Source organism: Artibeus jamaicensis, unplaced genomic scaffold (genome assembly GCF_021234435.1).
Source record: "Artibeus jamaicensis isolate MK-2021 breed Jamaican fruit bat unplaced genomic scaffold, CSHL_Jam_final scaffold_1019, whole genome shotgun sequence".
NCBI classification, from domain to species: domain Eukaryota; kingdom Metazoa; phylum Chordata; class Mammalia; order Chiroptera; family Phyllostomidae; genus Artibeus; species Artibeus jamaicensis.
In genome coordinates, this window is record NW_026522025.1 from 3,537,231 (window position 1) to 3,552,793 (window position 15,563).

Below are 15,563 nucleotides of genomic sequence, written 5' to 3' on the forward strand. Positions count from 1 at the left end.
CCCCAGTAGGGAGCGCATGGAAGGCAACCACACACTGATGTTTCTCCCTCTCACTTTCTCCTTCCCTTCCCCTCTCTCTAAAAATAAATAAATAAACAAATAAGTCTTTAAGCAGATACAAATAAAGTAAAACTTGTACACAAAACCTTCTATAATCCTTCAAGTATATATTCTTTACATGTAAGTCTTTGATATAATTGAGATTTATCTTGGTGAATAGTGTGAGGTGTAGATCCAAGTTAAAATTTTCTAGATAGGTATCCAGTTTTTCTAATGCCAAATATAATTCCACCTTCTTTTATACCAACTTGAAATTTTACCTTTACCATACTAAATTCCTAAGTATATTTGATTGTACTTTTGCACTTTCTATTCTTTCTCATTGATTATAGAGTAACTATGCCTCCATTCTTTCTGGGTGGCAGAACCATGTTTTGTTTTATGGTGATATCTTTTTACTACCACCAGGTCCTCAGGAAGTATGATTCCCAGATCAGACAGAGAGTAAATCATGGTTGGTCTAAGTTAATATCGGTGGTCTTATTCCATTTGCTGTTGGTTGGTTTATTCATGGCCAATAGATTTGAAACCAAAGTTTATTGGTGGCTACCAGGAATAATAGAAATCTACTCAACATACAAAGGAAGATGTTTAGTTGGCAGTTGAATATATAAATCTGAAATTCAGATGAGAGATCTGTAATGGAGGTGTCATTTAAAGTAATATGATGAGATAAGATTATCAAGGAGTGAGTATAAATGCAATGTCGCCCATTGATTGGGCAATATTGTGGAGAAAGCAATAGCAGCCAGTGAGACAGAAAAACTCGGGGAGGGGAGTATCATGTAGCCAAGGAAGAGGAAATAATCAGATGTGTCTAGGGCTCACTTCTTTTCCACTCCCCAAACACCCCTACTCCCACCCTATTTTGCTGCAGGTCCAGGATTAGAAGTTCTGTCAGGTGAGTACAAGGAAAGGAAAGCAGAACTGGAGAAAGGAAGACTAACCTGGGAATGATTTTCATGAGGGGCAGGAGAATCTAAGCTGTTCACGCATGGAAGTAAGGACATAGGGTTATGTAAGTAGTTGAAAAGGTAATAGTATCAGTGGGTTCCGAGTCTTGGTAGAGTTTTTGGACTTGAATTTTTGGACTCGGTTATTAGAGGAACAGAGCTAGGAAGGAAGGGGTTTGTAGTGGGAGAGTTGGATGGTTAAAGTTGAGATTTTAGAGTGGTTACAATTTGGTAATTGATCTAAGGTATGAGCGTGGAAATGAGAGGCTGAGGAAAGGAACGTGAGATGCCAGGGCATTGGAAGAATCATCTAAGAGAATTGAAATCCCCAAGAATTATGACACTACTAATGAATGACAACCAGAAGCACTGGGGGCCAAAGGTAACTGAAATGAGTCAGTGCTCTAGTGTCCCGTAATGATGTAATATTTAAAGTTCTTATTTTTAAGGGTAGGATAGGATTTGAGGGGATGTGAGTCCTTTAAGGCCATGGATGGGGAGAAGCCAAAAAGGGAGTACGGACTCCTCAGGCGAGTCTGCGCAACCATGGAGGGGCGGGGCCAAGTTTGAGCTCGTGAGCGAGGGCGGGGCCTCCAGGGGGCGGAGTCTGCGCCCCGGGTCTGGCTGCGGCTGGGAGTGCTGCACTTCTAGCTTCTGAGGGAGGGAGGCTGAGGCCTGGGCCGAGCCCGGAGCCGCCGCTCGCCGAAGCCTCCTGGAGCCCCCGCGCCGGCTCAACCTGGGGGCGGGCTCAGGCCCGGCCCGCCGCCGAGCCCAGGACAGAGGCTGCATGCCCGAGGACCAGGCCGGCACAGCCATGGTGAGGGAGCAAGGCCTGCCCGAATCGCAGCCGCCTTCCACCCCAGCTCCCACAGGCCTGCCCTTCCCCAGCTCTGGTGCCCTCTCTGCGCCCCGCCTTTCCGTCACCCGCTTGTTTCCGCCCCTTCGGCGGCCGGTCCTTTTTTCCCGGTGCTCCCCGGCCACCTGCTGGGGTGACATTCCCCCTTTTCTCTGCCCTTCCTGGTGACACCCTTTTTTAAAATCACTCCCAGTGACAGCGTCTTTCGCGTTCCCCTTTGCCGCCCCCTCTTCGTCCTTTAACCCGACCTTCCTTTCTTCTCTACCATTATGCCTTTATCTTTCTTTTGGGATCTCTGCTCCTTACCTCTTTTCCTCCTCATTTTTCGTTCCTGCTCTTTGATCTCTCTTCTTACCCCCTTTCACCATTTTATCTCCACTGCCCCCTCCTTTCCGAATCATTTCTCCCCTTCGACCTCTACCATCCACATTTCCTCTCCCCTTTATCTGCCATCCTCTCTCCTCCCGGCTCTCACAGCGGTCCCCATTTCCTTCTCCGGGTTTCAGGGGTCTAAGCAGGAGCAATTTGAGGGCGATTGCTTCCCGAGAGGCGCGGATGGCAATTCGTTGGCTTTCTTCTTCCTCTTGTTTTGTGGAGGGTAAAGGCGTTACTGCAGGTATTGGAGAGCCTCGGAGCCTTATCACCTAGTGTCACTGCAAAACCTGAGTGAAAGTATGTTTTGGAGTGATGGAATGAGGCCAGCATGCATACTAGGACCGTATGAGATATGTAGCCTTTTGACAGAAATAACTCAAATGTTTTGGAATGTATTTTTATCTTGAGGGCCTTTTAATGTGGATGTACAATTTGGAAATTTTTAAAATATTTATTTACAGGTTTGACTGTTACTCAGAACTAATTGTTTGTTGTTTGGAGGCAGAGGCCAGGGCTTCTAAAGACTGAAAATCAGCTTGGTAGTTAGATTGTGACATACTCTTTAGTACCTTTCATGCCTTCGTTGGTTTTGACCTTTCTGAATTTAGTTGAGTGGCCCTTACATTTGCAATTTTTCTCCTTCCTGTTTTGTAATAGGTTGAGGCTTCAGGTGGTTTTTCATTGAGTTGGGTCACTCAACACATTTCTCCATCACATGCAGCAATCTATATTTTGATCTCTGGGAGAAATAAGACATTCTAGTCAAATCTAAGTCCTGGTAATCATGTTCTCTTAGGAGGTTAGTTAATTTCTATTGTTTCCCCCATCTGTTTTTTAGGAAAGTGGTTTATAATGAAATACTTTAATTTGTGAACTTTCTCTAACTCACTGACTCTGTATCTTTGGGTTGTCATTCTCCTGCGTCTGCCTCCACAACAACCCCTCACATTCACAACCCATCACACTGTCAATTGTGTTAACCTGTTCTCCCCCTGAGACATGAGTTGTTTTAGGCAGCAACTGTGCCTTATTTATTCCTATTGTTACCAGTGCCCAGTTAAATAAAATGGGGATATGTTCTGAGAAATGCATCGGTACATGATTTTGCCATTGTTTGTACATCATAGAGTAAGTACACTTACACTAAACTAGGTGTAGCCTTCTACACACTTAGGCTTATGGTACACCACCATTGTATATGCAGTCCGTTATGGACCGAAATGTCATTATGCAATGCATGACTGCAGCTGAGATGTCTAAGACAGAGGTTCTCAGACTTTACCATGAACCAGAATCACCTGGAGAGCTTTCAGGCTGCCTCAGTCAGAGTTATTAGGTCTGGAGTAGGGCTTGAGAGTTTGTATTTCTAACCAGTAACCCATATCATGCTGATGTTCCTAGACTGAACCACACTTTGAGAATATATAATTCTTATTCTTTACTTATCTAATAATTTTTTAGTGCCATTGACTACTGTCATTGGGATATACAAATAAAACAGATATGGTCCCTGCCTTTTTGTATCTTATATGTGTGGACAATATAGACATCAAGTAGAAAGAGTGATTTTAAATGTGAAGAGTGCTAAAAATGGAAAAGTTGCAGGATCAAGGTATGGGATAATCAGGGATGGTTTCCTAGAGGATCTTACTTTGAGGAAGGAAATTGAAGTATTAAATTGTAGGAATTGTTTGTGGAACACCAGATAGAAGGAATAACACATGTGAATGACCACTGGTGCTATTCTCTCTGGCCATTTTAACTTTGCATATCCTGGAGGTTTCAGCTAAAGGAATTCATGGAAACCCCATCTGCCCTGCTTATCTCTCAAAAATAAAACAAAACAAGACAAAAAATACTAATCACATACCTGTATCATATAACCCTCTTTCATGGTATACATATCGACTCTAATTTTATCTTGATGTGATTATTTGGTTAATATCTATATCCAACCCCAGACCATATAAATCATTGATGTAGAGGTGGTTTTTTACCAGCTCTAAGTAAGGGCCATGTGATGTTCTAGATACTGGGGTTACAATGATTAAAAAAAAGACATGGTTCCTGTGGAGGGAGAAAGGTAGACAATAAATAAATAAGTAGTGAGAAATAATTATAAATGCTAAGAAGAACTAAATCAGGGAAAATTTGAGATCTTGCTTCTCAGTATACGTTGTCAGTTTAGCTCAAGTAAACTCATAAAAATCATAAATAATAAATAAATCAGGGTAAGATATAAAGTGATGTATGTGTGTATGTGGCAAAATATTTTAGATAGTATGGTTAGGCAGCAACACTAATAGCTAATGTGACTGTGTAGGCCTTGTTTTAATTGATTTACATACTTTTTCTCATTTAATCTTCATAGCAACCTAATGAAATAAGTACTAGCTCTATGAATATAGAAACCATATTTGTTTGGCTCACCATTGAATCTTTAACACCTAGTGCCTTGTGTATAAATGCTCAGTAAATATTTGTTGAATGAATGAATGCTTGGTTGAGGAGGGGACATTTGAACTGAGGGTCTTAACAAGGTGGGGGTTTATTGGGTATTTAGGAAGGGAAGCGTTTTTGTCAAAGGGACTAGCCTGAGTGTTGAAACTGAGACAGAAGCGGCTGTGATGTATTCTGGGAAATATGTGACTCTAGCATTGAGGATACAATAGAAAATGAGACTAGGTGAGCCTACAGTCAGATCGTCGAGGAACTTGAATCACAGACTTGGGAGTTTTGGTCTCACTGTAAAGACCCTGAGTACCTTGAAAGGTTTTTTTGTGTGTGAGGGGATGTCACAATTAAGAGATTTGGAGGATGCTCACTATAAATCAATATGAAACATGATTTGGAGTGGGAAGAGCTGTTGTACTAGTCTTAGTGAAAAAATAAGTACGTGAACTTTCTCCCTCACCTTGTTATGGTGGTGGTGATTTAATTGGAGAAAGGAGAATATAGGGAAATGGAATATGAAGATCTGGCATACCACTTTTGGTGAATTCTTCATAGAAACATTACTGTGGAGTTGTATAAGAAACAAAGAACCGATAACAGCTTTGCAGTTTTGCTCATAGGGCCTCAGTTTTCATATGTACTGCCTTTAGGGATGTATGAGAATATTAAAGTACATTTATTATACCAAACTCCTTTATTTACAAACAGTAGATCTCCCAAAGATCATGTATGAGGTCATGTAGAGAGAATCAGCACTTCCCAACCTTGTTTAATTTAAAAAATTTTTTTTATTAAATATTTTATTTATTTATTTTTTAGAGAAAGGGGAAAGAAGGGAGAAAAAGAGAGCGATAACATTGTATAGAAGAAAAAAATAGATTGATTGCCTCTCACATGCCCCAACTGGGGACCTAGGCTGCAACCCAGGCATGTGCCCTGATGGGAATTGAACCAGTGATCTTTCAGTTTGCAGGCCAGTGCTCAGTCAGTCCACTGAGCCATACCAGACAGTGCAAAATTTAAAAATTGTATGGTGTGATAAAGTAGTGATTTTAAGTAAAGTATATTTTATTTTAAATTACATATATAATTTATTTAATAATACTTTGAATAAAATACATTAAAACAAATTTCTTTTTCCTGTTTTACAAATTAACATGAGCTTAATCATTATCTATCATATTTGAAATGGACATATGTTACAATGTAGATTGAAGTTAATTACACTTATGGTATCAAAATAGATAAGAAATGACTTTATAAACTTAAATTTGCAATTATTGCATTTTTGTACTTAAAAAAATCAACAGGTTATTATAACTGTTCTGTTGTGTTTCTAAATGACGAAATTAAAGGATTAGTTCCAGGCTGCTGCTTGAAAGCTTATCTCCACAAATAAAACATTGGAAGTATTGGTAGTTTATTTCCAATAAATGAAAATCCTAATTGGAGATAACTATTACCACATTTCTTTTCTGTTTTCTTGTTTTTTAATGCTTAAAGATACTGCACTATCTTGATGTAGTACAATTTAAAAATCCTGATCAGCCCTGGCTGGTGTGGCTCAGTGGATTGAGCACTGGCCTGCAGAACTGAAAGGTCACTGGTTCCACTCCTGAGTTGCAGGCCAGGTCCCCAGTAGGGGGCACCTGAGAGGCAACCACGCAAAGACGTTTCTCTTCCTCTCTTTCTCCTTCCTTTTCCCTCTGTCTAAAAATAAATAAAATTTTAAAAAAGAATCCTGATCAAATAATGCATTCATTTATTTGTTTCATCATCAGTGTAGCCTATGTTTCTTGTCTTTAACCAACAGTTCATTATGAGTAAATATAATTTTAAACTACAGTGATGTTCAGTGTTCAGATGAAGTTATAATAATTGAGTGACTATAGCCCTGGCTGGTGTGGCTCTGTGAACTGAGTACTGGCCTGTGAACCAAAGGGTTGCCACTTTGATTCCCAGTCAAAGCACATGCCTGGGTTGCAGGCCAGGTACCCAGTGGGGGGCATGGAAGAGGCAACCACACGATGTTTCTCTCCCTCTCTTTCTCCTTCCCTTCCCCTCTAAAAATAAATAAAATCTTTTTTAAAAATTAAAATAATTGAGTGATTATCATGAGCCAGTCTCTTAATTTTCATTAATTGATTTATGTGCAGCAGATAAAATTTTGGATACCTTCAAACTATTCTGATTTTAAAGGGGAAAACTTTTAGTAAAATTATTTCATTAAATAGTTAAAAATATACAAATTTGAGATAGACATCAGTATTGAATTTAATGACTTGAGCAATTGGGAAATGCTGGCTAAAACACTACTTTTTTCATAGGTTCTAAAGCTAGTCCTTAAAAACACATTTAACCCATAAGTGGAAGAAATAGTCATTAGATACAATGTAATGAAAGACATTTTTAATGCAAGCAGTAGTTAAAATATAAAAATAATGTTAAAACATAATTCTTGAATACTGGGACATTATTATTTAGAGGAGAATGATCTCATACAATAGCTTTCATTTAGTGAGCACACAATGTGTCAGATGATGTACTAATTAATTTTCACAGTCCCATGAGGTTGATGATATTTTCTCACTGCACTCATAAGAATAGTGAGGCTTTGAGAAATCAAGTAATGTTCCTGAGGTTATATAGCTGATAAGTGACAGAGAAGGATTCAAGCACAGGATTGTCTGACCCCTAAGCTGGTGCTATTTCAAACACCTTTCTAGGGCTTTTATGAGGTTGTAGGAGTATTTGCATCATTGTTTCCATGATAAAACTAATTTATAGCCCTGGTTGGTATAGCTCAGTGGATTGAGCACTGGCTGCAGACCAAAGGGTTGCTGGTTCAATTCCCAATCAGGGCACATGCCTGGGTTGTGGGCCTGGTCCCCAGTGGGGGCCACATGAGAGGCAACCACACATTGATGTTTCTCTCCCTCTCTTTCTCCCTCTTCCCCTCTCTCTAAAATTAAATAAATATAATCTTTAAAAAAACTAATTTATATTTATTGAAAGAAAATTGGTCAAAGGGTATGTACAATTTTATGGTTCTTGATCCATATTGCCTTGTATAAAGCACTTGAATATCAGATGTAGATGCCATTCTGTCTTTAGTATTTAAATTTTTTTAACATCAAAAGCTTGGGAGGTATGATGGGAATACACTTTCAGAATACACTAATGGGGGGGTGAAAAAAAGGATGGTAGGAATTAAGTATCATTTTTAAATGATACTGCTCTTAATTCTAACAGCATCTATCATGCATTGAAAGCTGTATATTTCAAGATATTATTATACTGAGAGCATACTTGGTGCAAATGTGAATTTGTGGACTTTTTATGAGACTTAAGGAGCCTGCAGGTTAGGCCCGGCTAGTTTACAGTGTTCTTACAGGGCTGTTCTGACAGCAGTGGGTCTGCAAAGACCTGGCCTGGGTACTTGTCAGTGTCTAGCACATAGTGGGGCCCTTCATAGTGGGTAGGGGCTCAGCAAACAGTTGTTGAATGCAAGTGTTTTGAATAGTATATTGGGACCCTTATGACCTAATCATTCAACAACCTAATCACTTAATGATCTAATCATTTTATGAGGTAAAGTCTTTGCATTTTGTGCATTTTGTGCCTCAAGAGGCACACTGGCAAGAATTTTTAAAACGTGGAATACCTGACTATTTAGTCAGGGACACTGACCTGTTTTCCCTTAGTTTGTCAAGTTAAAAAATGACAACAGCCAACACAACAATAGCTGTCCAGTGTGAATTAATCAAAATTATTACATTTTTTGTTGTGCCACAGAATTTTATTATAATAAGTAGTTTATATGTGCCATGAAATGAAAAAGGTTGAAAATCACTGCCTTAAACGTTACCTCCTTTTTGAAGCCTTCATTACCTCCAGGTAGCCTTGTGTTGCTTTTTTACATTTGCCTTTCCGGACTTTGTATTTGTCTTGGTTACAACAGTTATTCTGTGCTGGTGGTATTGTTTGTTAACAAGGCTGTCTCTCCAGTTTGTGAGCTTCCTGAAGGCAAGGACAGTACTGTGTTTTATCAACTTCACATCTCAAGCATTTAGCATAATGCCGGAGGCATAGTAAGAAGATAGTTGTTCAGTGAAAGAATGTGTGTATTCTTTAGAGAATTGAATAAGGTGGTGTTAACTGAGATGTGAGTTACAAAAGAGGGCAAAAAAGGTGAACACTCCCCTTGGCCTATGTGGCTCAGTTGTTGGAATGTCATCCCATAACCAAAGTGTCACGGGTTAGATTCCCGGTCAGAGCACGTACTGTGGTTATGGGCTCAATCCCTGGTTGGGGCGTGTGCAGAAGGTGGCTGATCCGTGTTTCTCATATCTATGTGTCTCTCTCTTCCTCTCCCTTCCTTTCTCTATTGAATAAGAATAAAATAAACCTTAAAAAAAAAAAAAAAAAGATGAACACTCTGTACTGGTCTCCTGAAGGGGAAAAAGAGATTTTATGGGTAAGAAATGTTTGATCAGATAGTTTCTCTTACTACCCTAAATGGTGCTTTTGACCTAGGATAGATGTTTCTGTCCAGAAGAGTTGAGCTGGAGGAGTTAAGAAAGAAGCCAAGTGATTTCAAGATGAATTGCAAAACAATATCCCTTTGTATAAATACTTGTAAATTACTTGTTTATAATATGTGGAGGTATCCTTCCAGAGAATAGAATATTTAAGCACAGATAGTAAAGAATCAATTACAGGTAAATCTAGTGGTTAATCATTTAAACATTTTGTTAATTCTATATGAAGATCTTTTGTTTTTATTTTTTTCCTATCTCCACTTCTCTTCTGTAAAAACATTTTCTTAGCTCTCCAGTATCTTAATGCCTGTTCAATGTCATAGTCTCCTTTCCTAAACACATTTTTTAAATGCCTTTAGCCCTGACTGGTATGGCTCAGTGGATTGAGTACTGGCCTGCAAACCAAAAGGTTTCTGGTTTGATTCCTGGGTTGCAGGCCAGGTGTCCCTGGTGTCTCTCTCCTTTCCCCTCTCTCTAAAAATAAATAAGTAAAAATTTTAATAAAAAAATAAAAATAAAAAGCCTTTTAAAAATTTGAATGTTCTTGGCCCTGGCCTGGTAGCTCAGTTGGTTGGAGTCTTGTCCTGATACATCAAGGTTATGGGTTTGATTTCTGATCAGGGCACATAACAGAATCAACCCATGAATACATCAACAAGTGGAACAACAAATCGATATTTCTCTCTCTGTGTATCCCTCTCTCTTCCTTCTCTCTCTCTAAAAATCAGTAAAAACAATATATATTTAAAAAACAAGATATGCAAAGTGATAGAAAAACACAACTCAAAATAAGGAGAATGATCAGTCACTTGAAACTGAGAACTAACAGATCTTTTTTTTTATAAAGATTTTTAAAAAGATTTTATTTATTTATTTTTAAGGAGAGGGGAAAGGAAAAAGAGAGAGAAAAATATCAATGTGTGGTTGCCTCTTGCATGCCCACTACTGGCATGTTCTCTGACTAGGAATTGAACCCGGGATGCTTTGGTCCTCAGGCCAGCACTCAGTCTACTGAGCCACACCATCCAGGACCTGACCCAGATGTTAAAATTAGCAGAGAACAGTAAAAACAATTATTACAAATACATTTATATGTTCAAAAAGTTTAGTAGAAACACAGAAGATATATATAAAAGACCACCCCCGGCCAGGAAGCTCAGTTGGTTAGAGCATTGTCCTGATACGCCAAGATTGCAGGTTCAGACCCTGGTTGGGACACATACAGGAATCAGTCAGTGAATGCATGAATAGGTGGAGCAGCAGATCGATTTCCTTCTGTCAAAAAAAATCCATAAATTTAAAAAAATTAAAAGTTTGAATGTTCTTGGTTATGTAATACCAATTTCATTTCATGGGCTTTGTGAACTTGGGCAAATAATTTGACCTCTCTATGCTTCCATTTTTAAATCTACAAAGTGAAAAGTTATTTTATATCCTCTGTGTGATCCCTTCCACCTCTCAAAAAAGTGTAATAGTTGTCTGGGCTGGTGTGAATTGAGTGCAGGCCTGAAAACCAAAGCATCAGCAGTTCGATTCCCACTCAGGGCACATGCCTGGGTTGCAGGCCAGCCAGGTCCCTAGTAAGGGGGCGTGTGAAAGGCAACCATACATTGATGTTTCTTCCCCTCTCTCTAAAAATAAGTAAATAACATCTTTAAAAAAAGCGTAGTAAAATTTTGGTAAGTTAAAGGTAAGTATTATAGTAGAATAGGTATATCCTACTAGCTATGGTACTGTGGGATTATGGCAAGCTGCTTTTATAGCTTTAAATTTTTTGAGCTCTTACATTCTTGAATATATTACCCAAGTTTTTGTACCAGAAACTGTTCATTCAATTGTGTTAATATTTGTGTAGTACTTTAGTATTTTAAAGGCATTTTCATAGTCATCCCATTCATTCTTCACTACCATATTGTGTGGTTGTCTAGATAGAGGGTTAGCATCAATTTTACAGATAAGAAAACTGGAAGGTAATTTATTTTCCTAAGGTCACACAGCTAGTAAGTAGCAGAGCCAGGACTGACTACAAGCCCAGTGCTCTTTCCATTATTAACCTGGCTTCTCTGATTACCATATTCTATTTCAAAACTCATGCTGGTAAGTGAAGAGGAAAATGATGCTAAAATATCTCTGAGTTAGTGATTCCTTTGATATGCTCATCAGCTCAGTGGTTACTGACTTGAATTTTAGTTTTGTTTCTTGGACTAGTTATGTGGGCTAAGATAGAAGGCAAGGGGGTTTATTTACCCTTCTAGGCCTCGATCTCTCATAGGTGGAACTGTAGCCTCTTAAGCTTTAGCACATAGTGGTGTTTGCCACACTGGCTAGGCCTCGTAGTAAAGTATGCAAGAAGCTTGCCTTACTTGGATTATTTGACATCTAGGGATCTCTGAAGGTAGTTGGTAGTTTTTAAAAAAGAAAAGTACTTTATCATTGTCCATGCCAAATAGTTCATTATATCTGTACACTTGAACACGATATATCTGTGCCTTTGGTACTATCTTCTTGATCTTCCTCCTCATTTGTGAAGTGATTGTGTTTGGGGAAGGAAAAGATTAGGTATATCTAAGGTTATGTTAGTATTTATTCCTGGAAGTCTGACTTGATTGAATTAGTAGTAGAAAATATAAGGGGAAAACACCCATAAACAAAGGAGAGATTTCCCATGGGGTACTATAGAAATGAAGAGTGAAAAATTGTCAATAGCTGAAGTTTTCTATACCCATGAACTCAAATGACACTTGTCTGACATTCAGTTCCATTCTTTAGTATATGTGCTCTGAAGCAAGCACATCAATTCTATTCTTTAATTTCAGGGCTGGACTTGGGGCTTATATTTCTCTCTGTACATACAGTCTGTTTCTCTAAGAGGAAATAATTATTTTACTTTACTTTATTATTTTTTAAAAAACAATGAGTGAGATAGTTTTTATTTTATTTTATTTATTTATCTTTAAAGGGGAAGGGAAGGAGAGAGGGAGAGAAATATCAATATATGGTTGCCTCTCATGCGTCCCCTGCTGGGAATTGGCCTGTAACCCAGGCATGTGCTCTGACTGGGAATTGAACAGCAGTTGTTTGGTTTGTAGGCCCACGCTCAATCCACTGAGCTACACCAGTCAGGGCTGGGAAATAATTATTTTAAATACATCTAACAATAAAATTGTGCTTGCTTGTTCATTTATTCATTCAATAAACATTTAGTGTCCACTGTGTATAGGCATTGTTTTAGGTTCTAGCAGTAACAAAACGTAGTGTTTGTTTTATGGAGTTTATATTTTGTAATAATAGCCAACATTTCTTTAGCAGTTAATATATGCCAGTCATTGTTCTATGTGTCTTTCACTTAGAATTTCCTTAATCCTGATAACAATCTTATGATATAGTTGTTATTGTTTGAATTTTACAGATCTTGCAACTGAGGTTTGGGGAGATTAAGTACTTTGCCTAAGGTTACATAGTTTTGTAAGTGGTAGAGCTGGCATTTTAACCTAGGGGGGTCTGAATCCCAACCTCACACTTTTCACCCACAGTGTTATACAGTCTTGCTGAGAGAGGTCAATAAAAAATTTATTTCTAATCATAAAATTGTCAAGTTGTAATCTTTGTAGTCACCTGGTTTCTGGCCCAATCTTTGGAAAAAAATCATCCACAGGTACAGAAAAATAAAGCGCTATCAGAGCCATTATTTTTTTTTTCTATTGGAGGATTTGTCAGTCTTAGGAAACTTTCAGATAGGAGATGAGATTTTAAGCCTGATTCATGAGTTGGAATGAGACAGCTACATAAAATCAGGATTTTTAAATGCGTCTACCTTAGTGATGCATTTAAAAATGCATCACTAAGTGAAAGGGTACCTTTCACTACCCTTAGACTGAAAAATATCTGCCTGATGGTGGGGGGAGACAAAAAGGCTATTTTTGTCCGGATATGAACTCTGGATGGGAAAAGTCTCTCTTGAGGATTTAGAACCATGAACTTGCTGTCTTCTCTGTCTAAAACATACATTTATATTACTTGTGCAACGTCATGTCTAGTAGGTAGGAAGGGAACATTTATTGAGTAATTACTCTATCAGGCATTGCGCTGAGGGCTTTACACATATGTCTGCTTCATCTTACAATAACATCATGAGATAAGTACTAGTACCATATTATTCCCATTCTACAAAAGACAGAACTTAGGGTCAGAAAAGCTAGGTGTCTGCAGTGTAACACCAGTAGAGTTCAAATCCAGGTGTAATATTCTTGCTAACCACAATGCCTCTGGCCAAGTCTCTTCATTTTTGTACCTCAGCTTCCTTATCTATAAAATTAAAGTCATAATGTTTTTCCTTTCCCTTCATAAGGTTATTTTGAGTATCAAATGAAATAAAAGATATGAATATGCTTTGTTTACTCTAAGGCATTGTTACCAGCATCATCCATAAAGTGTGTTTTTTCTTATAATTAACCAAAAGAGAGACCTCCTTACTCAGTGATTGTAAAGTCTCCAAAGTCATGGTCTGTCTTGAGGAGTTAAGACAATTTTAATACTTTTTATATCAGATGTAATAGTGTTACAAAGAGAAGTAAAATGAGTTTTTACTATCAGAAAGTTTTATTATCTAGTTTCTATTTTTGCTGAAAATATTTAATATGTAATTTTCAGCTTATTTAGAATAGAATGTTAGAAAAGTAGGTGACATTCCCTCATGACTTCAATGATGTAATTATGGATTACTTAGAATGCTTTTGCTCCAAGTAATTGAGGACTCTGATAGCAGTTGCTTAAACAAAAAATTATTTTGCACACCAGACTGTTATAAGCACCAGAATTTGAATGATTAATTAGAAGCACCAAAAACCTTATTGAAATTTGTAGTTTTGAACTTTTATTTACTGTCATAGATTGTTCCCTACACTGTTACAAGATAATAACACTTGCCAAAGAAGTCTAAAAGCCAAAAGAAAAAACTCTATGGTATGTCCTTATAAAGTACAAAGGAAATAAAATGAGTTTTGAGGCAGGTTACCATTTGGTGACTCACTAATTCATTGAACAAATAATTTATTGGGTACATTTTATGGGACTCTGGGAATAAATGATGCCTGATTTGTGAGGATTCTTTTCATTTTTGTCATATCAACAGCAGTAGATATGTCCCCTCTAACAGTAGAATACAATTATAATATGTAGTCAATTCCCAGTGTTCCCCACCCTCCCTACTTGGTAGAAAGGAGTTGGCCGAGCTCAGAATGTTAAAATGCGTCTTCGATATGATCCTAGCAATACAGTAACAGAATGAAGTTTTTAAACATGTGAAAGAAACCAACTAACAAAATAGATATCCAAATTATGGGGAAATGACTGAGAATGCCTGTAGCTGAGTGTTGCAGATGACTAAATACTTCAAGGAAGGAGAATATATGAAAGCAAAAAAAAAAATGTCAAGGGAGATTAAAAGAAAGCCATGAGAAGGTTTAGATAGGACTAATGAATGTCGATATGAGAATCCTCAAAGACACACCCTGTGGCCTTTAGAATCTGAGCAATGAAGTCTCTCTTGGCTAATTATAAGGAAAATTAATTGATGGGTGATCCTGGTAACAGTATCTTACAGTAAACAAAACATTTTCCCACTGGCTGGTGTGGCTGAGTGGTTTGAGCTCAGGCTTCCAACCAAAGGGTCGCCGGGTCAATCCCCAGTCAGGGTGCATGCCAGGGTTTCTGGCTAGTCATTCGGCCAGTAGGGGGTGCACGATAGGCAGCCACACACTGATGTTTCTGTCCCTCTCTTTCTCCCTCTCTTCCCCTCTCTCTAAAAATAAATAAATAAAATCTTTAAAAAATGTTCATGTCCTATATTTCATGTGATACAATAACCTTAAGAAGTGAAAGGAAAAGTATTAACAAATTTCACTTTATGCATAAGGCAGCTGAGGCACAAAACAAAGCGGCTTTGCCAGAGGCGTTTTTAGTAAATGGAGGAATACTGGACCTGGATTAATAACTAACAGTAGATAAGTAGTAATCCTCTTTGTTGTCAGGGAGATAAGGAGCTGGATTCTGAAGACCTGGAAGGCCAATGGAAAGATACGGTACTGTTGTAAGTGCAAGTGCGCCATTTCCGTAGTGTGTGGGGAGGATTGATCTCTGAGTCCGACCTTTTCTTGCTCAGAAATTAGAACCTGCCACAAAAAGTAGTCAAGTGGAAAAGCTGTTTGGGGAGCTCTTCTACTGTTTTCTGGGAACCCTGTCTTTATTGCCCCAGGCCCCCAGGTATGTTGCTGTATTTTTATAAGAGGCAGTGGTTCAAAAGCAGGGAATCTGCTTATAGGTAGT

At 38.2% G+C, this 15,563-nt stretch overlaps 1 protein-coding gene across 1 annotated transcript in view; it reads left to right on the forward strand.

Moving 5' to 3' along the window:
* The first annotated feature begins 1,633 nt into the window (after positions 1 to 1,633).
* ZYG11B (zyg-11 family member B, cell cycle regulator) overlaps positions 1,634 to 15,563 on the forward strand; it is a 77,446-nt gene continuing 63,516 nt past the window's right edge. The window contains exon 1 of the mRNA XM_037158328.2: positions 1,634 to 1,830. Coding sequence (XP_037014223.1) covers positions 1,801 to 1,830 — 30 coding nt within the window. The 5' untranslated portion in view covers positions 1,634 to 1,800. The remainder of the gene's footprint in view (positions 1,831 to 15,563) is intronic.